The following is a 26,792-nucleotide window of genomic DNA, read 5'->3' as shown; positions in this document are numbered from 1 at the left end:
AACAGTTGTCTGAGGAGGCCTTACAAATAGGTCTGAGGAGGCCTTTCACAAATAGTGAAAAGAAGAGAAGTGAAAGGCAAAGGAGAAAAGGAAAGATATACCCATTTGAATGCAGAGTTCCAAATAATAGCAAGGAGAGATAAGAAAGCCTTCCTCAGTGATCAATGAAAAGAAATAGAAACAATAGAATAGGAAAGACTAAAGATCTTGTCAAGAAAATTAGAGATACCAAAGGAACATTTCATGCAAAGATGGGCTCAATAAAGGACAGAAATTGTATGGACCTCAGAGGTTAAAGCATCTGCCTCCAATGCGGGAGACCCGGGTTCGATCCCTGGGTTGGGAAGATCCCCTGGAGAAGGAAATGGCAACCCACTCCAGTATTCTTGCCTGGAGAATCCCATGGGCGGAGGAGCCTGGTAGGCTACAGTCCATGGGGTCGCAAAGAGTCGGACACGACTGAGCGACTTCACTTAAAACAGAAGCAGAAGATATTAAGAAGAGGTGGCAAGAATACACAGAAGAACTGTACAAAAAAGATCTTCACAACCCAGATAATCACGATGGTGTGATCACTCACCTAAACCCAGACATCCTGGAATGTGAAGTCAAGTGGGCCTTAGGAAACATCACTACGAACAAAGCTAGTGGAGGTGATGGAATTCCAGTTGAGCTCTTTCAAATCCTAAAAGATGATGCTGTGAAAGTGCTGCACTCAATATGTCAGCAAATTTGGAAAACTCAGCAGTGGCCACAGGACTGGAAAAGGTCAGTTTTCATTCCAATCCCAAAGAAGGGCAATGCCAAAGAATGCTCGAACTATCACACAATTGCACACATCTCACACGCTAGTAAAGTAATGCACAAAATTCTCCAAGCCAGGCTTCAGCAATACGTGAACCGTGAACTGCCAGATGTTCAAGCTGGTTTTAGAAAAGGCAGAGGAACCAGAGATCAAATTGCCAACATCCACCGGATCACTGAAAAAGCAAGAGAGTTCCAGAAAAATATCTATTTCTGCTTTATTGACTATGCCAAAGCCTTTGACTCTGTGGATCACAACAAACTGTGGAAAATTCTGAAAGAGATGGGAATACAGACCACTTGACCTGCCTCTTGAGAAACCTGTATGCAGGTCAGGAAGCAACAGGTAGAAGTGGACATGGAACAACAGACTGGTTCCAAATAGGAAAAGGAGTACGTCAAGGCTGTATATTGTCACCCTGCTTATTTAACTTATATGCAGAGTACATCATGAGAAACCCTGGGCTGGATGAAGCACAAGCTGGAATCAAGTTTGTCAGGAGAAATATCAATAACCTCAGATAGGCAGATGACTCCATCCTAATGGCAGAAAGCGAAGAAGAACTAAAGAGCCTCTTGATGAAAGTGAAAGAGGACAGTGAAAATGTTGGCTTAAAGCTCAACATTTAGAAAACTAAGATCATGGCATCTGGTCCCATCACTTCATGGGAAATAGATGGGGAAACATTGGAAACAGTGGCTGACCTTATATTTTTTTGGGCTCCAAAATCACTGCAGATGGTGACTGCAGCCATGAAATTAAAAGACGCTTACTCCTTGGAAGGAAAGTTATGACCAACCTAGACAGCATATTAAAAAGCAGCGACATTACTTTGTCAACAAACATCCGTCTAGTCAAGGCTATGGTTTTTCCAGTAGTCATGTATGGAAGTGAGAGTTGGACTATAAAGAAGGCTGAGCGCAGAAGACTTCTTTATTCTTAAAAAGCACAATTTTCAATGAATGTTAAAGTTATGATTATCTGTATATCATATAAATAACACCAACATACATAAAAATGCTACAAATACATTAGGGAAAAATAGATGGCAACATATTAATAACAGCAAGCTTTGACTCATCTTTCTCAGTCTATTGTAGATAAAATGGACAGTCTTCAATAGATCAAAATAATAATGCATGAGGTAAATTTATATAATAGTCATCAACTTCTGTATTCTGAAAACAGCTTACATTTTATGATGGCAACATTACCATGTACCAAAACCAGGCAAGGACACCACAAGCAAACAAAAACAAAAAACCACAGGCCAATATCCCTGATGAACACAGATGAAAAAATCTTCAATAAAATATTAACAAACCAAATTCAATAATACATTAAAAGTACCACATATCATAATCAATTGGAATTTACTCCAGGAATGTGAGGATAGTCCAACATCCTCAAATCAATCAATGTGATACACCACATTTAAAAGAATGGAGGATAAAATTATTTGATAATCTCAATAGACACAGAAAAAAATTTTGACAAAATCAATTCTTGACAATAAAAATCTCAACAAAGTGTGTATAGAGAGAACATATCTCAACATAATAAGGGCTATATATGACAAGCCCATGGCTAATATCATACTCAACAGTGAAAAGCTGAAAACTTTTCCTCAAAATCAGGAACAAGACAAGTATACCCACTCTCGCCACTCTTATTCAACGTGGTACTGGAAGTCCTACCAGAGAAATTAGGCAAAAAAAAAAAAAGAATAAAAAGGCATATAAATCAAAAGGGAAGTAAAACTGTCATTATCTGCAGATGACACAATATTATGTATAAGAAATTCTAAAGACTTCACTAGACACCTGCAAGGAAAAAAAAAATCAAATTTCATAAAGTTGCAGAATAAGAATTCAGTATCCAAAAATCAGCTATTAATTCTATACACTAATAATAAACTATTTGAAAAAGATATTTTTAAAAATCCCATTTATGTTATATAAAATACCTAGGAATAAATATAATTACAGTAATGAAAAATCTGTACACTGAAAACTGTAAAACATCAAAGAAAGAAACTAAAGAACTTAGAAATAAGAAGAAATATATCTGATGCTCATGACTTGAAAAAATTAATATTATTAAAATGCCAAACAACCCAAAACAATTTACAGATTAAATGCAATCCCTATCAAAATTCTAATAGCATTTTTTACAGACTTTGAAACAAATAATTCAGAAATTTGTATGGAATCACACATACACACAAAAAGAAAAAACCTGAATAGCCAAAGCAATCCAGAGAAAGAATAAAGCTGGAAGTACCACATCCCTAATTTCAAACTATATTGCAAAGCTAGTAATCAAAACAGTGTGGTACTGTCATAAAAACAGACACATGCATCAATGGAACAGAATAGAGAGCTCAGAAATAAATCCATATGTGTATGGTCAATTAATTTATAACAAAAAAGCCAAGACTATAAATGTGGAAAGGACAATCTCTTTAACAGATGGTGTTGTGAAAGCTGGACAGCCAAATGCAAAAGAATGAAACTAGACTACTATCTTACACCATACACAAAAATTAATTCAAAATGGATTGAAGATTTAACATAAGACCAGAAATCATAATACTTATACAAGAAAACAGTTGGTAAGTTCCTTGACATTGGTCTTGGTAATAATTTTTTGAATTTGACACCAAAAGCAAAGGCAAAAAATAAATGGGACTACATCAAACTAAAAAGCTTTTGCACAGATATAGAAACCATCAACAAAATGAAAAGGCAAGCTGCCAAATGGGACAAAATATTTGAAAATTATATGTCTGAAGGGATTAATATATGAAACATATAAAAAAACTTATATGACTCAACGTGGTTTAGTCACTAAGCCATGTCTGACTCTTGAGACCACATGGACTGTACCCCACCAGGCCCCTCTGTCCATGGGTTTTCCCAGGCAAGAATACTGGAGTGGGTTGCCATTTCCTTCTCCAGATATGACTCAATAGCAAAAGGCAAACAATTTAATTTAGAAATGGGCAGAGGACTTAAACAAAGGGCTTCCCAGGTGGCTCAAGGGTAAAGAATTCACCTGCCAATGCAGGAGATGTGGGTTCAATCCCCGGGTCAGGAAGATCCCCTGAAGAAGGAAAGAGCAACACACTCCAGCATTCATACCTGGGAAATCCAATGGACAGAGGAGCCTAGCAGGCTACAGTCCACGGGGTTGCAAAGAGTTGGACATGACTTAGAGACTAAACAACGACAACAAATGGATTTGAATAATTAGTTTTCCAAAAAAGACATACAGATAGCCAACAGGTATATGAAACTCAACATAACTAATCATCAGGGAATTGAAAATCAAAATCACACTGAGACATCACCTCATATCTTCAGTTCAGTTCAGTTGCTCAGTCGTGTCCAACTCTTTGTGACCCCATGGACTGCAGCACACCAGGCTTCCCTGTCCATCACCAACTCCTGGAGCTTGCTCAAACTCATGTCCATTGAGTCAGTGATGTTATCCAACCATCTCATCCTCTGTTGTCCCCTTCTCCTCCTGCCTTCAATCTTTCCCAGCACCAGGATCTTTTCCAATGAGTCAGTTCTTCGCATCAGGAGGCCAAAGTATTGGAGCTTCAGCTTCAGCATCAGTCCTTCCAATGAATAATCAGGACTGATTTCCTTTAGGATTGACTGGTTGGATCTCCTTGCAGTCTAAGGGGCTCTGAAGAGTCTTCTCCAACACCACAGTTCAAAAACATCACTTCTTGGAAAGATAATTCTCTTACTTAAGAGATGTATTAATACTTTAGAGACAAATAAAAAAAAAAAAAATCACTTCTTCACCACTCAGCTTTCTTCATGGTCCAACTCTCATCTCACATCCATACATTACTACTGGAAAAACCACAGCTTTGACCAGACGGACCTTAGTTGGCAAAGTAGTGTCAGCAAATTACCGCACCTCATACCTTAGAATGACAATTATCAAAGAGATAGGAAGTAACAAGTGTTGTTGAGGATGTGGAGAAAAGGGAATCCTGTGTATTGTTGGTGGGAATGTAAATTGGTGAGGCCACTATGAAAACAGTATGGAGATTCTTCAAAAAGTTAAAAATAGAACTACCACATTATCCAGTAATTCCACTGCTGAGTATTTATCCACAAGAAAAGGAATCACTGTCTCGAACAAATATCTGCATCCCTATGTTCATTGCAACATTATTTACAATAGTGAAGACCTGGAAGCAACCTAAGTACCTGCCTAGAAATGAATAGATCTTTTAAAATTCGATATTTATATATTACTCTTATTATTTTATACATGTATTATTTTATATATTTTATTATATATATTATTTTATTTTCAGCCATAAATATAATAAAGTTTAGTCGTCAAAAAGAAAGAAACTGCCACTTGCAACAACAGGGATGTACCTGGAGGGCATTATGCTAAATGAAATAAGTCAGAAAGAGAAAGACATTGTATTATCTCATTTTAAATGCAGAATCTCTAAGGAAAAAATTCATAGAACTACAGAACAGATCAGTGGTTGCCAGAGGCATAGTGTAGGGGTGGGCAAAATGGGTGAAGTTGGTCAAAATGTACAAACTTCCAGTTATAAAATAAATAGGTTCTGGTATGTAATGTCTAGCATGGTGACCAATAATACTGTATTGTATATTTGAAAGCTGCTGAGAGAATAAATCTTAAAAGTTCTCATCACAAGAAAAAATATTGTAACTACGTGAAGTGATAGATATTGACTAGACCAGGAGCTTTCAATCATAAATACCAATAGTCCATGCCTGCCACAGCTTTGTCAACTTAGGTTTCTAGTTTCCTCGTTAATAGGTCAAAGATGGTTCAAAAATAACTGGTTGTTTACCAGGAGTAAAAGAAAGTTTAAAGAAATAGAGGAACACCTAATTTAGGTATTTGAAAAGTCTTTCCTATCAAACTAATTTGAACTGAATTCTAAAATTTAAAAAATACATATTAACAATATTGAATCAGGATTCATTAAAGGAGTATCTTTAGGAGCTGTCCTGGACATTCCTCCTGAGTTAACCTACCTAAGCAATTATGTAAATTCCTTTTATCTGAAAGGATTAAGATTTTCACAATGTTGAACTGTGATAATAGAAACAAAGTAGGAAGGCTTTGTAATGAACAGAATGAATGACAGAGAAATGTTGGAAGCTGTCTAGAAGTAACAAAGAATGAAGAGTATCATCACTGAAATTACAAAGGAGACTGTAAATGCCCTGTGGGCCTAGTGAAGAGTCATTTGCCCCCAGGGTAATGGAGATCACCAAACGTTAAACCTTAAAGCACTTCACTGGCTTAACAAAAGGCTATCTGTTCTCTGGCTAATGGAGAAGGAAATGGCAGCCCACTCTAGTACTCTTGCCTGGAAAATCCCATGGACAGAAAAGCCTGGTAGGCTACTGTCTACCGGTCGCAAAGTGTCAGACATGACTGAGCAACTTTACTTTCACTTTCTCTCGCAAAGGCTATCTGTTCACCAGGATGCTTATCTGCCTACAAAGTGGGAGACCTGGGTTTGATCCCTGGGTCTGGAAAATCCTCTGGAGAAGGAAATGGAAACCCACTTCAGTAGTCTTCCCTGGAAAATCCCATGGACGGAGGAGTGTGGTAGGCTACAGTCCACGAGGTTGCAAAGAATCAGACACGACTGAGCGCCTTCACTAAGACTTCCACTCTCTCTGGTTAATACTTTCTGCTGTTTTCGATTAAAGCCTCAGAGCCAACAGGAAAAAAATTTTCCTTAAAAGTTCTTTGTCCCAAAGAATAGACAAACTAAGTCTTGGGATTTATTCACTTACATTTGGCTAGGTCAAACAAGAAAATTTCCAAACTAATAATAATGAGATTTTTCCATAATAAGTTTTTTCCTTTGATTTAAGATATTAGCAGATGTTTTCATGCTATCATGCAGGTGCTATCTAGAAAGGACATTCAAGGGATGATTCTGCACCAGAAAGAGAATATCTCAGTCCTTCTCTGCATGAGCAGAATAATGGAAAGAAGGGACAATAAATCCTTCCATAATCACCAAGACCACCGACAGTAGTGCAGACCTGATTGTTATTAAAACCACTACCCAACTACTGGAGGTGCCAAAACTCTGAAATGGATACCTCATTTATGCAACAAACACAACGAAGCACCACAGTCTGGAAATGAGCACATGTATACCACAGCAACAAATCACTTCGTAGAAAATCAAAAAACAGACAGCTGAGCACTTATTAGTCATTGTGTTGGATTAAATTCCCTGCTTCACTCTCCACTTTGGCCCAAGGATCGTCAATACTTTTCTTTAACATAAGAAAAGTAATATCCTTGTGGAAGCCAAAATCAAACTGAAAGAAATATTTGCGATATATGTTAGCTTTTATAAATCTGTAATTTGTTGTGATTTCTTTTTATTGTAAATAAATATATACTTTGGTACTCAATTTTATATTCATAATTTTTAATTATTTTGTTAGAAGGAGTCTCTAAAACTGAACAAACTTCAGCCCTCACAAAACCTGGAGCAGTTGACTGTAATTCTAGGACATTTGAAAGTGACAATTTGACATCTGTTTCCCATTGGTTCAAATACAGTAGAGGATATATGGATAAAGATGTTATTTTATCTGTGAGATCTTCCTCTGAAGAGAAGTGCTTTGAACTGAATAGATAATACCTAGCCAACTCATTAATCACCTCAACCATATAATCCTATGGAACTTATCTCAACAAATAAACTTATATGCTTTCTTCTTTCAAAAAATTGTGTTCTTTAACGTATATCCACTTTTCACCTGGGCTACCAAGCTTTCTTATAAATGTAACTCTGATTAGTTTATCTCATGTCTGTTACTATTAATTACTTTTATGCTCCCTCTGGTCTAGTTTTTAATCTGAATTATGCCATTTTATTTTATAATATATCCTATCAACCCATCTTTCTAAATGTCTACAAAACTGAAATCTAGAAAAATTCCTCCAAACCTGCAGTAGTTGAAAAAAGGAATCATTAACCAATCAGTTCTTATCTGCAGGTCAATATCAAAGATGTCCCTTCATAATCAAGGTAAACCACACATTGGTCCACACAAATAGCCAATAGACAGTCTATAATAGGAATAGGAAAGAGTTTTATTTGAGCCAAACTAAGGACTCTAGCCCAGGAGACACACATAAAGAAACCCTAGAATTGTGTTCCACCAGACTACCAAATGGGTGAGGCTAAATAGACAAAAACTGCAAAATTACTTAAATTATTTATCAAGAATTAGAAATGAAGCTGGCAAGAAATAACAGTGCCCATTAAGCAAGGATTGATGTGTGTCCAAATGAATATATAGTTACAAAGGGAAATGAGATGGTAAGTTTGCAGCTGGTAGCTGCTAGCAGCTATTGTTTTAAGAACGACTGATGGTATCTTTGAGATTGATACAGTTCAGAAAAATCAGTTTCTCAGTGATGCAGGAATGTATCTGAAACCACATCCACAATGGCCACCCAACTCCATTTTGAGTGTTTGAACCACAGTTACTTCATTTTGATTTGTAAGTGCATTCTTGTCTTTAATGGTTAAAGCAGATGTGCAATGCATGCTTGACAGGATATAAGATAGGCTGTTCTATGTAACATAAAGTTCAAGTCAAATCATGGATTAGTCAGAATGATTTCTTCATACATACATATGTGAAAATTTCTTTCATAACATTCAACCATCCATCCAGTGATAAACATACTTTAATGCTTACGATATGTTGATTACCAGCGGGTGAAAAGAACACTGTCCTAGTATTAGTCAAGGGATCAAGTGAAGTGTGAAAATCACTCAGTTGTGTCCAACTCTTTGGGACTCCTTGAACTGTATACTCCACGGAATTCTCCAGGCCAGAATACTGGAATGGGTAGCCGTTCCCTTCTCCAGGGGAATCTTCCCAACCCAAGGATCGAACCCAGGTCTCCTGCATTGCAGGTGGATTCTTTACTACCTGAGCTATCAGGGAAGCTCAAGAACATTGGAGTGGGTAGTCTATCCCTTCTCCAGTGGATCTTCCCAACCAAGGAGTCAAACCAGGGTCTCCTGCATTGCAGGTGGATACTTTACCAGCTGAGCTACTAGGGAAGCGATCAAGAGCACCTTTAAAAAGATGGGTTTTTTAAAAATTTTTATCATAGAACAAAACACTAATATTTGAACATAGTTACTACTCACTAAATATCTGAGGTTTTACTATAATTTAATATTTCATCAATGGAAAACACAATCTTGGATCCAGAAATTCTTTATTTAAATCCTAGGTCTGCCATTTTCTTTCTAGCTATGAGGCTTTAGGGAACCCATTTAATAGATTTATATCAATTATAAAATGTGGCAACAGTTATCCTCTATGTGCATAAAAGATTTTTGTGAAACTGTGAGGCTTAAATGTATGAGCAAGTCCTGGGGAAAATGTGTGGTAGAGTTGACAATCACAGTCCCTTCTGTGATTATTGTAGTGGGAATATATTGTAGTGGGAAAGACAGAAATGCATCATGATAATTACCATGGTGGAGGACTCTTCATAGCACAGTGGAACAAAGTGTCTACATCTACCTTTGGAGTCTGTGAGGATTAAGAGAAGAAGCATCTTTGAAGTGAGACTTGTAGTAAGTATTTAGCATATCAAAAGAAAAGAGAGTGCATTCTGGACAGAAGGAATCACTCCTGCAAAACATAGTGGCAAGAATCTGTGATGTGTTTGAAAAACTCTACATAGTTCATAATTTGGGAAAAAATAAGTTAGGAAAAGGTAGAGTAGACCACAGATGAAGGAAAAAGAAGTAAAAGATGGTGGAAAAGGATGGGCAAATAAGGCAAGATCATTAAGAACAAACATGATATACTATGAAAGAGTTTGGATTCCAGGAGTCCAGCCATGGGACACCAATGAAAGATCTGGAAGAAGAGAAAGGAATACAGGTTTTCTTTTTAGAAAGACTGTTCTGACTCCAGTGAAGTGAAGTGAAGTGAAGTGAAAGTCAGGCACTTGTGTCTGACTGTTTGCACCTCATGGACATCCATGGAATTCTCCAGGCCAGAATACTGGAGTGGGTAGCCTTTCCCTTCTCCAGGGGATCTTCCCAACCCAAGGATCGAACCCAGATCTCCCGCATTGTAAGTGGATTCTTTACAAGCTGAGCCACAAGGGAAGCCAGAGAGGTGAACAAATTGGAGATGGAAATATTATTATTAGAAAAAGCAATCGTTCCTCTTACAGACTTTCTTCCTAATCCTCTCTCCATGTTTCAAGCAAAGTTTACTGCCAGATTCCCCCGACTCTTGCTCCACAATACCTTGCTCCAATACCTGCCCACTATGACCTTATTAATGCTGTTTATTGGTAGTTTCATCCCTCATCAGTCACACTTTCATCCCTCTGCAATTATTAGACTGTAAGACAAACTAAACAAGATGACACTAGGAAAAGTATATTGGTCTGAAAAATTCTTAGATTACAATGATGGTATTAATAACTAACATTTACTGAGTATACCTAGGTGCCATATATTATGTTAAGCATTTGTTAATCCACACAATCACTACACAATTATAGTGATGATCACTGTCACCACTTTACAAAGAATGGAAGGGATGGGAAAAGTTTACAGAAGTTTCATAATCTGCACAAGCTCACACATTAAGAGCTAAATTCAGCCTCAAATTCAGGATTATCTGACATCAATACTCTTACTCACCAACCTAGACGGGAAACCAGAAATGACAAGTTGGACATTGCCTCATGCATTTTGGTATTAAAGAAACAGGATTACATCTGTTTCTTTGTTAATAAAGCCTGAGATACCACAATAACGTGAATTCTTCTAAATTTTCCACTATTAATTGTACAATTCAAAAAAAATTAGTAAAAATTTGCTCATTTGACAACTATGTTTATTCAAAACAAACAAACCAGTAAGCTGTATAGTGATAAAAATCTCAAAAGTGCCCCCATTTGATATTGTAGAACTGATCACTGAGTCACACTACTAAAAAAGCTCATCAATGAAAAGACACTGGTTTAACTAGTAGAATCAATGAGAGGAAACCTGACTCAGATAGCCTAAAACTGTGAATATTCAAATATTCATGCTGATTTCGGAAAGAAAAAAGTTTTCTTAGTATTTATTTATACCTCACTAGTTTCAGAATCCAGATTTGGGTATGTTTACAAAATCTTATGAAATGAAACAAACATCAATATATGAGGGAAATGGGACAAAGGAAACTTTTTTTCTCAGCACATTTGGGTCCCTAGTTATTTCTTTCTCAGTTTAACATGAAAATGAATTTGTAGTCTCTAACATAGACTATAAAATTTTTCACAGAATGCTATACTCCTTTGCTCATCCCATGATCCCCACCCTAGATGTACATTTCCTATATAATCACCTCTGCTTGAGGGTTGGCTACACTGTAAATATGATAGATCTCAGTACTTTCATTAAGTGAACTATTATGATAAAGATGAAGGAGTTTGCATATGTTATTAAGATCACAAATTAGTTTATTTGGGATTAAATAAAAGAGGGATTATCCTGGATGGGCCTGACATAATTAGGTGAGTTCTTTTAAGGGAATGAGGCCTTCGAGAAGGAAGAAATCTAAAGCATGAGAAACTTTCCTGCTGGCTTTGAAGTGGTAAGTAACTAGGCTGTGAAAGAGTCACAGGGCTAGGTCCTAAGAGTATCCCATAAGTACTGAGAATAGTTCCTGGCAGATAGCTAGCAAGAAAGTGAGGACTTCAGTCCTACACCTGCAAGAAACTGAATTTGGCCAACAACCATGAGAGCTTAGAAGAGGCCTAAAGCCTTAGATGAGTTCATAGCCTGACCAACACCTGACCAACAGGCTTTTGAGACATTGAGCAAAAAAAACTAGAAACCCAGCCACAACTGACCCAATCTTCTGATTTACAGAACTATAACATAATAAACAGATAAAGATTGTTTTAAACTCTTAAGTTTGTATGAATTTGTTATACAGCAATAGAAAACTAATACACTGAGGCAGGTATGTGACCCACTGGATGCTGAACACATGAAAAACACTGTCCTCTGACAACAGTGCCCCAGAAACACTGAAGCAATTGCGCTCAGGTAATCCAGAACAAATCACACACATAGAAAAGCATCCATCTCAAGCAAATATTAGATAATCTGAGGTTTTTACTGATTTGCATTTTCACCAATACATGTTTCATTATTGAAATAATGTGGGCAAATAGCAAGGGTCAAATATAAATTTAACAGCTCTTATGGCAAATCTGCAGCCTGTCAAACATAATTATTACTCTTTCTTTCTTCATACTATGAACCCCAGATTTCTATAGGCTTAACTGCCTATTCTCTTCTCACTTTAGTACTGAAACTTCATTCACTCTGACTTGACGCAAGTTTACAAGGACCTCTTTTATCTGCTCTTCTCATACTGCGATGCCTTAGAACTGGGAATGGGGGAATTGCACAGTGATTGAATAATAGAGTGAGAAAAATTAGATCCTACTCAACTTTATATTCCTGGAGCACAGATATCCCAATCAATCAATTTTTAATGTTAAAAATATGTCAGCAAGAGAAGTTGAGAAATAGAATGTTTTGTTCTACCCTCTCTACCACAGCATCCCCACAATACATACACTTTTATTTAACTGACAGTTTCGAGAAACAAGGCTGAAAACTGAAGTCATTATTTTCCAGTGAGTGGTATGAAAAATAAACATAGTCAGAATTCTGACCAATAAAAAATGTTCTATAACTTCTAAATTCTGTAAGAATTGTACATTCTTTAAATTTTACATTTAATATATAATATATATATTAAAATAAACATATTTATAATATATTATATATTTATAACAAAAATATTTATATTTAATATATAAATATTAAGTTTATATTTAATATATAGAATTTATATTCTATAAATTATATACTATAAGTGATATATTATATATAAAATATATTATATATATAATATATTTATAATTTTATATATAAATTTATATATGGATTTACATGTATACATAAATTTACATGTATATTATATACAATATATATATGTGTACTACATATATACGTATACACTATATATGTGTATTATATATACTATATATAATATTGTATATACTATATACAATATATATATTATATATAATACATAAATTTATATGTATATTATATACTATATGTGTATTACATATATACATATAGACTATATATGTGTATTATATATATTATATATACTATATATAATATATACATTATTTATAATACATAAATTTATGTTTATTATATACTATATATGTGTGTATTACATATATACATATATAATATATACGTGTATTATATATTATATATAATATAATATTAGATAATAATAGTAGAATATTCTAATATTGAATAGATAAACTCTACTGGAATTCTATAAAAGAATATTCTAATTTTAGGATAAACTATATTAAATATTAATATATAATATATTATATATAATATAATATATATAAAATACATTAATTTATAAGTATATTATATACAATATATGTGTATTACATATATACATATACAATATATATGTGTATTACATATATTACATGTTATATAATATATGTAATACTAATACACATATATATGTGTATTACATATATTATGTTATATAACATATGCAATACTAATACACATATATATGTGTATTACATATATGTTATATAACATATGCAATACTAATACACATATATATTGTATATGTATATATGTAATAAACATATATTGTATATAATATACATATAAATTTATGTATTTTATATAATATATATAATAATATATATATTATATATTATATATTATAATATTATGTATAATATTACCTATAATATTATATATAATATTGATATATATATTATATATATTATATGATTATTATATATAATATAGATATTATAATGTATTATATATAATATATTATAATATCTATATTATATATTATATGTATTATATATAATATATTACAATATATATATTATATATCATAATCATATAATGTATATAATATATGATAATATATGATATATGATATGATTATTATATATTATCTTATATATAATATATATTATATATAATAAATTATATACATAAATAAATATATATTAATATATATAAACACATAAATATAAATATATATAATATAATTGTATAATATATATAATATAATTGTATATAATTGTATATATATAATATATGTCTATTTTATATAATATATATAATATAATATATTATATATATAATATAACATAATATATGTAATATATATAATAATATAATCTATATAATATTATAATATATTATATAATATTATATATAATATATTATATTATATATAATATTTATTATAAATTATAATATATATTATTATATATATTATATATAATATAATATATATAATAAATTACATACATAAATATATATATTATAAATATATAAATACATAAATATAAATATATAAATATATATTATATATAATATATTATGATATATTATGATATATTCTATTATATAAAATATATATTATATAATATACAATATTATAATATTATATATTATATAGAATATAATATATGTAATACACATATATATTGTATATGTATATATGTAATACATATATATTGTATATAATATACATATAAATTTATGTATTATATATATTAATATTTAATAGAGTATATCCTAGTATTAGAATATTCTAATATAGAATTCCAGTAGAGTTTATCTATTCTAACATTGCTATGCTATGCTATGCTATGCTATGCTAAGTCGCTTCAGTCGTGTCCGACTCTCTGCGACCCCATAGACGGTAGCTCACCAGGCTCTGCCGTCCCTAGGATTCTCCAGGCAAGAATACTGGAGTGGGCTGCCATTTCTTTCTCCAGTGCATGAAAGGAAAAAGTGAAAGTGAAGTCGCTCAGTCGTGTCTGACTCTTAGCGACCCCATGGACTGTAGCCTACCAGGCTCCTCCGTCTATGGGATTTTCCAGGCAAGAGTACTGGAGTGGGGTGCCATTGCCTTCTCCGATTCTAACATTAGAATATTCTAATATTATTATCTAATATTATATTATATATATAATATATATAATACACATATATATTGTATATGTATTTATGTAAAACACACATATATAGTATATAATATACATATAAATTTATGTATCATATGTAATACATATATTATAGTTAAATATAATATTTATCAATACTATATATAATATATATTATATATTATGTATAATATTATATATAGTATATATAATATGATATATATAATATATATCCTATTATATATAGTATATATTATATATAATATATATAATATATATTATATATATTATGTATAATTATTATATTATATGATATATAATTATTATATATTATATTAAATATAATATATATTATATATAATATATTATAATTTGAATTTATAATATATATAATAAATTATACATATAAATAAACATATATATTTTAAATATATACATATATAGATATAGATAAATATGTATAAATATATTAGATATAATATATTATATTAAATACAATACATATATTATATATTATAATATATATTATTAATATATAATATATAATATATATAATATGTAATAAACATATATATTATATATGTATATATGTAATACACATATATAGTATATATGATATATATATAATATATTTTATACATTATATATGTATAATATATATGTAATATATATAATACACATAATATATATAATATACATATATAATATATAATATACAATATACAATTGTATACAATATATAATACCTATGATATATATTATATATAATATATAATACCTATGATATATACAATATATTATAAGATATATTATATACCATTGTATATAATATATTATATTATATATATTATATAATTGTATGTAATATATATTATAATATGTATTATATACAGCTGTGTGTTATATATATAATATATATATTATATATAATTGTGCATAATATATAATATATAATACATATAATTCTATATATAGAATTATATTCTATAAATTCCATAATATATAAAATATATTATAATACATATAAATATATTATATAATATATATTTATAATAAATACATTTATTTTTAATATTTAATATATAGAAGTTATATTCTATAAATTCTATAAGAATTTAGAAGGTAGTCTTTCAGGTAAAAGCAATCTATTCACCATTTCAGAAGATAAATCTGAATAAATACTGGAACTCCCCAGATATATTAGAAATGTGAATTCCAGCTGGGAGTGCAGATAGCAAAGAACATTTGGAATTTATTTCATTCACTGAGGAAGTTTGGTGCTCATCCCACTGAAAACTAGCATTGTTAAAAAGTCTAGATTCCACAGAAAAATTGGTTAGAAAACCCAAAAACCATTTCTAAATTTATAGTAGTTCTCTTATAATGAATTTAGTTATTAACAGATTACTATACAACTATGAAAAATGACTGGAATCTGCATTCCAGGATAACCTGGAATTATCCTATTACCACAAAGAAAAAACTGTGTGTAACCAAGAAAACAAATTCTTTGGTACACTGTAAAACATAAGGGGTATAAAATATACATAAATATAAACAGTAGGTCATAAGTATATCCATTTTTCCATAGAAAATAGCATTTTTAGCAATATAGTGATATAAAAAACAAACCCAAATTATATGTAAACACCAGATTTCAAAACAGGAAAACCAAAAACTAGGCTTAAAGTACTTTTACTTTATTATGAGAATATTAATTTTGGAATGCCATGCAGGGGGCATGCAAGAAAGAAGGAAAGAAAGAGAGAGAAATGAATGGAGGAAGAAGGAAGAAAGAAAGTAGAGAAGAAAGGGTGGGGTAGATAGGAAGATGGGAATTGGAGGAAAGAAGGAAAGAAGAAGTAACGGAAGTAAGGAAAGAAAGGAAAGAGCTTTGAGATATTATTTTGCAACTTAAAATTTCTGTACTCATCCAACAAAGATGTAATATGAGCGAGGCACCGTGTGTGTCACTAAAGATACAAAACAGCAGGGTGACAATATACAGCCTTGACGTACTCCTTTTCCTATTTGGAACCAGTCTGTTGTTCCATGTCCACTTCTACCTGTTGCTTCCTGATCTGCATACAGGTTTCTCAAGAGGCAGGTCAAGTGGTCTGTATTCCCATCTCTTTCAGAATTTTCCACAGTTTGTTGTGATCCACAGAGTCAAAGGCTTTGGCATAGTCAATAAAGCAGAAATAGATGTTTTTCTGGAACTCTCTTGCTTTTTCAATGATCCGGTGGATGTTGGCAATTTGATCTCTGGTTCCTCTGCCTTTTCTAAAACCAGCTTGAACATCTGGCAGTTCACGGTTCACGTATTGCTGAAGCCTGGCTTGGAGAATTTTGTGCATTACTTTACTAGCGTGTGAGATGAGTGCAATTGTGTGATAGTTCGAGCATTCTTTGGCATTGCCTTTCTTTGGGATTGGAATGAAAACTGACCTTTTCCAGTCCTGTGGCCACTGCTGAGTTTTCCAAATTTGCTGACATATTGAGTGCAGCACTTTCACAGCATCATCTTTTAGGATTTGAAAGAGCTCAACTGGAATTCCATCACCTCCACTAGCTTTATTCGTAGTGATGTTTCCTAAGGCCCACTTGACTTCACATTCCAGGATGTCTGGGTTTAGGTGAGTGATCACACCATCATGATTATCTGGGTTGTGAAGATCTTTTCTGTACAGTTCTTCTGTGTATTCTTGCCACCTCTTCTTAATATCTTCTGCTTCTGTTAGGTCCATACAATTTCTGTCCTTTATTGAGCCCGTCTTTGCATGAAATGTTCCTTTGGTATCTCTAATTTTCTTGACAAGATCTCTAGTCTTTCCTATTCTATTGTTTCTCTCTATTTCTTTTCATTGATCACTGAGGAAGGCTTTCTTATCTCTCCTTGCTATTATTTGGAACTCTGCATTCAAATGAGTATATCTTTCCTTTTCTTCTTTGCCTTTCACTTCTCTTCTTTTCACTATTTGTGAAAAGGCCTCCTCAGACAACCATTTTGCTTTTTTGCATTTCTTTTTCTTGGGATATTACTCAGCCACAAAAAGGGGTGAATCATTTGTAGTGATGTGGATGAACCTAGAGTCTGTCATACAGAGGGAAGTAAGTCAGGAAGAAAAAAACAGATATCATATGTAAACACATATATATGGAATCTAGAAAAATCTGTGGTACTGATGATCCTATTTGCAGAGCAGGAATAAAGACGCAGACGTAGAGGACAAACTTGTGGACACAATGAGGGGAAGGAGAGGGTGGAACAAGTTGAGAGCAGAGTAGCACTGACATATATACACGACCATGTGTAAAGTCGATAGCTGGTGGGGAGCTGTGGTATAGCACAGGGAGCTCAGTTCAGTGCTCTGTGATGACTGAGAGGGTGAGATTGGGGTGTGGTGGGAGATAGCCTCAAGTCCTGGGTTAAGAAAATAATCTGATAAAACCTGTGTATTCACGAGGGATCTCTTCCCCTAAGTGACTCATTAACTGCCTCCTCCTATGTTGCTCTGGGAAAATCAAACTTATTCTCTGAGACCATTCTCCACGCAGATTCAAGTCATATTGGCCTTCCATGTTCTATTTGGTACCACTTTTTACTAGCCTCTGTATTATTAGTTAGCTATCTCTTTTCTACTTTGGGGAAATTTCAATAGTTCCATATGCCAGATGTGATTTTTCTGAAGATGCAGCTATTTTAGGTCTGCTAGAGATCAGGTGGATGAGAAGAAGGGGCAGAACAAATTCATTCAGATTGCTATGTTTTGTCAACTAAGATATTTCCTGGTAACTAAATCATCACTAGAGATTTCAAACTGTGATTCAGTTGTGGTGTGGAAGAAAACATCCAGAGGACAAAGAGTTGAGAACAGTAGTTGAGTCAGTGGTGCCAGGCTTGAAAAATATTTGGCAGGGAAACTACCTTGGTTTTTAAATGGGGACAAAGAAGGTGCCTGGACAAAAATGATATATTTTTTCTGAAACTTGAAATGAGAAGAAAAATTTATTGTTCTTAGGTTGGTTAATCCTACAACTCTTGATCAATGTTTAATGTAACATCAGATAGCATTGATTCATTGAAAGTCTCCACTCTACTCAAGTTCAAGGATAAGAACCATGATGTGAGAGAGTCAGGTATGATTCGGAGGCACACGGGATACATATGGGATGTTTATGTTTACCTCTTGATTCAGATTAGTTTGGTGATAAACATACATTCCAGAGTTGGTAGCAGCACTGGCCCTGGTTGCCCAAGACATCTTCTATGTAGACCAAGCAAATAAAAGTATGCAATTAGGCTGTATTTACCAAAGAAGCAGGGATTGTATGCTTTTTCCTTCTACACTGACCATTTAATCAGTTATTATAATAAATGACTGAGGAGAAAAATTTTAAAGTGATTGCTGAGGTTGAATATTCTAATTTTTTGAATCGAACCCCAGTATTCCTGAAATATTAGAGAAACTTGATATCTGGGTTATTTGTACGTCCAGTTTTTTCATTCAACAAAAAACACCTCTTAAGCTTCTGTTATGTTTCCAGCATTGTCTGGGGTGCTGGGAGTACAGAGAAAAAGACACCATTTCACTCTCCCATGAGCTCACAGCCTGGCACTGGGAGAAAAACTCAGAAATAGCGAGTTATATTGCATCACTGTGCACTTGGAACAGGAATAGGTGAGTGGTGGAAGATAGGGAAGGGTGGAATATTTTTTAGGAAAATATTGCTTTAGGAAAGAAGTAGAAGAATGAGGAAAACTTTAGTTTCAAATTGAGGATCTGCTATCTCCATCCATGGGGCTTTCTGTCAAATATTCTCTGAGAAGGAAAATTCAGACCCAGTCTTAGTGATATTAGCTTTTCCATCTAAAATCCTTCATTGGGTGTGTGGCTAGGGCTCTTCGGAACATTCAAGATGTAAGCTAATTTTAAATTCCTTTTCTGTATTTTTCCGTTTAGGTCTGTGAGTCTCTAGTCTCAGAATTTGAGGGAAGTTTCTATAGCATTCTTTTTTTTTTTCCTCTTTCTATTCTACATGATTCTTTCATCATTCTGTTTTTCTCTATTTCTTACTCCTTTGCTTAATTTTTTTGTTTCCTTTATTTATCATTAAGGCTTTTTTTCTTCCTATCCCTCATCATCTTTCAATTTCTTCTCCTTGTATGTTTCGTATGTTTCCTTTATCTTCATCTTCTAAATGATCTTATACTAAACAATTAAATTGAAATTGCAAAGGAATTAATTAAAATTAATTCAACAAACACATACTCATTTTCTAGAACTGACTCTTCTGCCCTCTGAAACTGCCTGAGGAACTGAGTATCACGACGGAGATGAAAATACAGAAAGCTCTACCTTTTAGTGTTTGAAAACAGAGGAAATAAGTCATGCACGTGTAAGTACACCACAGGGCGAAAGGTGCTATGATAAATACAAAGTGCTATGGGAAGTGAGGGGAAGAAGATTTCTTTTCTAGCTAGGAGAATTGGGGAGGTTTCATGAGTGGCATTCAAACTGGGCTGTGAAAAATGAACAACACTTCAAGACACATGAGGCAGGTTTTTATTTGAGTGGTATTCCATTTTGTGCGTGTGTATAAACAATGTTTTGTCCATCATAAATAACACTTCTCTGAGCATTGTGGTGTCTGTATCTTTTTGAATTAGTTTTCTACGGATACACACCCAAGAGTGAGGTTGCTGGATCATATGAAAACTCTATTTTTAGTTTTCTAAGGAACCTCCACAAAGCTTTCCATAGTGGCTGCACAAACAGTGTAGGAGAGTTCCCTTTTATCCACACTCCCTCCAGCGTTTGTTATTTGTGCAGTCTTTAGTTCTTGATTGAGGGTTCTGGTTCATTTTTGCTCTTCCCCATTTTATATCCATCTTCCTTTCCTCACTGCCTGTCCTGTTAGACTTCAAACTACAGCATTAGATACAAGGACAATAGACTTGTAGCGACTGCTGAATCAGCTTCTGCAGGATCAGTAAGATCAAGTCACTGTCACAAATCTCTTGGTATATTATCTCCTGGTGGTTCTGCTTCTCCATTGGAACCCTGAGTAATATGGCCAGTAATACAAATTTCTTATTTTTCCTATTTTTTTCAGGAAAATTTGGAGCCCAAAGTGACTGAGACCATGGGGGGAGGAAATCATTCGGTGGTGTCTGAGATTGTGTTGGTGGGACTCACCAGTTCTTTGGAGATGCAACTTGTGCTCTTTCTAATTTTCTCTGTGTTTTATGTAACAAGTATTTTAGGAAACCTCCTCATTGTTCTCACAGTGACCTCTGACTCCCATTTACACTCCCCTATGTACTTCCTGCTAGCCAACCTCTCCTTTATTGACATGTGGGTTTCCTCCATTACAGCTCCCAAGATGATCTCTGATCTTTTCAAAGAGAGAAAAGTAATCTCTTTCCAAGGATGCATTGCTCAGATGTTCTTCGTTCATGTTATTGGAGGAACCGAGATGGTTCTTCTCATTGCCATGGCCTTTGACCGTTATGTCGCTATATGTAGGCCTCTCCACTACCTGATCATCATGAACTTCAGAACTTGTATTTCACTCTTGGTTGCTGCCTGGACCATTGGGATCATCCACTCACTCATCCAAATTCTGTTTGTTGTAAATCTACCATTCTGTGGCCCCAATAAAGTGGACAGTTTTTACTGTGATCTTCCTCGATTTATTAGGCTTGCCTGCACAGATACTTACAGACTGGAGCTTGTGGTTACTGCCAATAGTGGTTTCATCTCCCTGGGAACATTTTTCATTCTGATTACCTCCTATATCTTCATCTTGGTCACTGTTTGGCAACGTTCTTCAGGTGACTTGTCCAAGGCCCTCTCTACACTGTCAGCTCACATTGCAGTGGTGGTCTTATTTTTTGGCCCATGTATTTTTGTGTATTCATGGCCATTTCCCACAGTACCAGTGGATAAATTCCTTGCTATTTTTGATGTAGTTATTACTCCACTTCTGAATCCTGCCATCTATAGTTTGAGGAACAAAGAGATGAAGGTGGCAATGAGGAGGATATTCAGTCAGATGTTGAGTTCCAGGAAGCTGTTTTAAGTGATTTTGATATCAACAAAGATGAACAACCCTACTATTCCCTGCCCATGCCACAGACGTGAATCTATGAAACAGTACCATTGATGCTTTACTTACTAGTTTCATTACCAATGTCCAGAATTTTCTTAATGTGATTTCTGCCCATAACCGAGAAAGATATGGTATTCTTCATTCTTGTGCAATGTGATAGAATAAAAGTATTAACGCAGGACTATTTCCACATTTTCTTGTGTCTCCTTGATAAAAATGAATTTGGACTGGTCTCTTTTATTTCTTTTCCCCTCTGGATTCTGAGGAGGATCCTCACTTGTCAGATTGAGTTTTAGGGTTTGTGATACAGAATCTGAATAACAGTGCTCTGGAAACATGACAAAGTTTGAAATTATTCAGGATAGTTTTTTTTTGAAGTTCAGTAGTGAGACGGGTGTGTAGTAATTAAACCAGTAAGTAAAGCATCCATGGTGTTGTGTTTCAGCTGTAATGTGTGAAAAAACAGGTGAAAGGTAAAAAGGGGATTTTAAAGAGCTATTTTTGGCTATCTCTTCCCTTCAATATAATATTGCCCTTCAATAAAATAAAAGAGTTAAATTATTTTGAATTATTTTTGAGTTTTAAAAAAATCACAATATCAGCCTAAAATCGGATCACTGGGGTATGGCTTCATAAGCATTTCAGCTAATGCACACAGTAAGTATGAATTAAGCCTTGTAACGACTACAGTTTTACAAAATCTTTGTTCCTGTATCGTCTGGGGATTTGAACAATGGAAACCAGGTAATGGGCAAAGACAATGACCCAGTTAGTGCTAATCCTTGCCTTAATTACACTGAAGTCACCTATAATTCCTCAGAGTTGTTGTGCTCAGTTGTTTAAGTCATGTCCAACTCTTTGCAACCCCATGGACTGTAGCTTTCCAGCACCTCTGTCCATGGGATTTTCCAGGCAAGAATATTGGAGCCATTTCTTTCTCCAGGGGATCTTCTCAACCCAGGGATCAAACCCAAGTCTCCTGCATCCGCAGGCAGATTCTTTACCACTGAGCCACCAGAGGAGGCCTCCTCAGAGTTAGGTAACTCTTTTCCTTTCAGTGACATGGTTACAAGTGCAGACTCCTGAGCCAGACTGTATGAATTCAAAACTTAGCTTTGCTTTTTCAATAATGCATGAATTGTTTAACCTCTTTATATCTAAATTCTGTTATCTGTAAAATGAATCATCTGGAATTTCTATTTGACTGTTATTGACTTATAAAAATAGCAGTTCCTTATGGCTAAAGGTACTTGCATACTTATTATAAGGTGATAAGGATTAACTGAATTAATACTTGCAAAGTGCTTAAAGCAATTCTTGGTCAATAGTGTTATATACACGCCTATTCAATAAAATAAAATAAAACATTAAAACCACTTCTCAGTTTTGATGAACTTCTTCCATGTTACTACAGATTGTTTCTTTCCTTTCTAACTCCATTTTCATCAGTCATTGATCAAGAAATTGTTCTTTTTCTAAAAGGAGTATTTTAAATTATTGAATTCCTTGGGTAAAGAGACCTCAAAATGCCACAATTCAATTTTCATTCTACACTTTTTCTCTTGTATTCAAATTGCATTCTTTTTAAATTTATTTTTTTTAAATTGAAGTATAGTGGTGCTAGTGGTAAAGAATCTGCCTGCTAATGCAGGAGATGTGAGAGACACAGGTTTGACCCCTGGGTCATGAAACCTCACTCCGGGAGTTGGTGATGGACAGAGAGGCCTGGCGTGCTGCAATTCATGGGGTCGCAAAGAGTCGGACACGACTGAGCGACTGAACTGAACTGAACTGAACATGAAACCTCCCTGGAGTAGGAAATGGCACTCCATCCAGTATTGTTGCCTGGAAAATTCCATGGGCAGAGGAGCCTGGTGAGCTAGAAGTACATGGGGCCGCAAAGAGTCGTACATGACAGAGCACACTGTATCTAAGTGTAATTATAATGTTGTGTTAATTACTGCTGTACAGCAAAGTGATTCAGTTATACATGCATATACATTCTTTTTCACATTCTTTTCTGTTATAGTTTTCACAGGTACTGAATATAGTTCCCTGTGCTATACAGTAAGACCTTGTTGTTTATCCATTCTATACATACCAGTTTACATCTACTAATCCCAAACTCCCATTCTTACCCTCTCCCACCCGCCTCCCCCATGGCAACCCCCAGTCTATTCTCTACGTCCCTGATTTTGTTTCTGTTTCATAGACAGGTTCATTTTAGACCTCACATATAAGTGATATCATATAGTATTTCTCTTTGTCTTTCTGATTTACTTCACTTAGTGTGATAATCTCTAGTTGCATACATGTTGCTGCAAATGGCACTACTTTGGTATTTTTTTATGACTGAGTTGTATTCCATTGTATACATGTACCACTTTTTTTTTTTTTTATCCAGTCCTCTGTCTATGGACATTTAGGTTGTTTACATGTCTTGGCTATTGTGAATCAGTCAGTTCAGTCATTCAGCTGTGTCTGACTCTTTGTGACCTCATGGACTGCAGAATGCCAGGCTTCCCTGTCCATCACCAACTCCCAAAGCTTGCTCAAACTCATGTCCATTGAGTCGGTGATGCCATCCAACCATCTCATTCTCTGTTGTCCCCTTCTCCTCCTGCCTTCGATCTTTCCCAGCATCAGGGTCTTTTTCCAATGAGTCACTTCTTCGCATCAGATGGCCCAAGTATTGGAGCTTCAGCTTCAGCATCAGTCCTTCCAATGATCATTCAGGACTGATTTCCTTTAGGATGGACTGGTTTGATCTCCTTGCATTCCAAGGGACTCTAAGAGTCTTCTCCAATACCATAGTTCAAAAGCATCAATTCTTCAGCGCTCAGCTTTCTTTATAGTCCATCTCTCACATCCATACATGACTACTGGAGAAACCATAGCTTTGACTAGATGGATCTTTGTTGGCAAAGTAATGTCTCTGCTTTTTAATATGCTGTCTAGGTTGGTCATAGCTTTTCTTCCACTCTTTTAATTTCATGGCTGCAGTCACCATCTGCAGTGATTTTGGAGCCCAGGAAAATTAAGTCTGTCACTGTTTCCCCATCTATTTGCTTATTGGACATTTGTGGTTATTCTTTGGAGAAATGTCTCCTTAGGTCTTCTGTTCATTGTTTTGGTTTAGGTTGTTCATTTTTTTCTTGTTGTCTAGTGATGGGACTGGATGCCATGATCTTAGTTTTCTGAATGCTGAGTTTTAAGCCAACTTTTTCACTCTCCTCTTTGTTTATTTTCATTTTTATTTCTATTGCCTTGAGAGACTGACCTAAGAAAACATTGGTATGATAAATGTCAGAAAATATTTTGTCTATGTTCTCTTCTAGGAGTTTTATGGTAGCATGTCTTATGTTTAAGTTTTTAAGCCATCAATTGCATTCTTATATGCTCTTCAATAGTTTTATGAAGCTTTTCTTGGTTATCTATGGTTCTTTTTAATATTTAAAATTCTAAAAAATTTTAAAATTGAAGTATAGTTGATGTACAACATATGCTAAATATTATATGTTATATAATATAATGAGTCACAATTTTTAAAAATTTACTTATTTTTAATTGAAGGATATAATTCACAATTTTTTAAAAAGATTTTTTGATGTGAATCATTTTTAAAGCTTTTATTGAATTTATTGCAATATTGCTTCTGATTTATGTCTGTTTTTTTTTTTGCCGCAAGGCATGTGGGATCTTAGCTCCCTGACCAGGGATCTAACTTGCGCCACCTGCACTGGAAGGTGAAATCTTAACCCCTGGACCACCAGAGGGGTCCTGACTCAATTTTTAAAGGTTATGTTTCATTTACAGTTATTACAAAATACTGGCTATATTCCCTGTGTTGTACAATATATCCTTGCAGCTTATCCTATACATACTAGTTTGTAACTCTTAATCCCCTTTTCCTATACAGCTCCTTCCCCTTTCCTCTTTTTACTGGTAAACACTAGTTTGTTCTCTATTTTTGTGAGTCTGCTTTTTTTTTTTTGTCATATGCACTATTTTTTAAATAATTTTTGGATTCCACATGTAAGTGATATAATTCAGTATTTGCCTTTCTCTGTATGACATTTCACTTAGCATAATGCCCTCAAAGTCCATCCGTGTTGTTGCAAATGGCATTATTTCATTCTTTTTCATGGTTGAGTTATATTTCACTGTATATATATATATATATATATATATATATATATATATACATACCACATCCTCTTTATTATCTATGGTGTTTTTTTAAAAACTTAATTTATTTTTTTATTGAAGGATAATTGCTTTACAGAATTTTGCTGTTTTCTGTCACACCTCAACATAAATCAGCCATAGGTATACATATATACCCTCCCTTTTGAAACTCCCTCCCATCTCCCTCCCCATCCCACCCCTCTAGGTTGATACAGAGCCCCTGTTTGAGTTTCCTGAGCCATACAGCAAATTCCCACTGGCTATCTATTTTACATATGGTATGTAAGTTTCCATGTTACTCTTTCCATACATCTTACCCTCTCCTCCCCTCTCCCCATGTCCATAAATCTATTCTCTATGTCTGTTGCTCCACTGTTGCCCTGTAAATAAATTCTTCAGTACCATTTTTCTAGATTCCATATATATGCGTTAGAATATGATATTTATCTTTCTCTTTCTGACTCACTTCACTTTGTATAATAGGTTCCAGGTTCATCCACCTTATTAGAACTGACTCAAATGCATTACTTTATATGGCTGAGAA

General features: G+C 34.0%; 2 protein-coding genes across 2 annotated transcripts in view; one reads left to right on the top strand and one right to left on the bottom strand.

Annotated features, from left to right (window-relative positions):
* Positions 1 to 26,792, bottom strand: part of LOC145513832 (uncharacterized) — a 139,097-nt gene that overhangs the window by 26,460 nt on the left and 85,845 nt on the right. The window lies entirely within an intron of this gene.
* LOC145512716 (olfactory receptor 4F21-like) lies at positions 17,955 to 22,030 on the top strand. Its single transcript, XM_081507007.1, has one exon. It carries the CDS (start codon positions 21,092 to 21,094, stop codon positions 22,028 to 22,030), a length of 939 nt encoding a protein of 312 aa, XP_081363133.1. The 5' UTR covers positions 17,955 to 21,091.

The sequence above is a fragment of the Giraffa tippelskirchi genome, chromosome 7 (genome assembly GCF_054371585.1).
Source record: "Giraffa tippelskirchi isolate mGirTip1 chromosome 7, T2T-mGirTip1v1.2.pri, whole genome shotgun sequence".
Lineage (NCBI taxonomy): Eukaryota > Metazoa > Chordata > Mammalia > Artiodactyla > Giraffidae > Giraffa > Giraffa tippelskirchi.
Note: the sequence above shows the minus strand (reverse complement) of the source record. Positions and strands in the feature narration are given on the sequence as shown.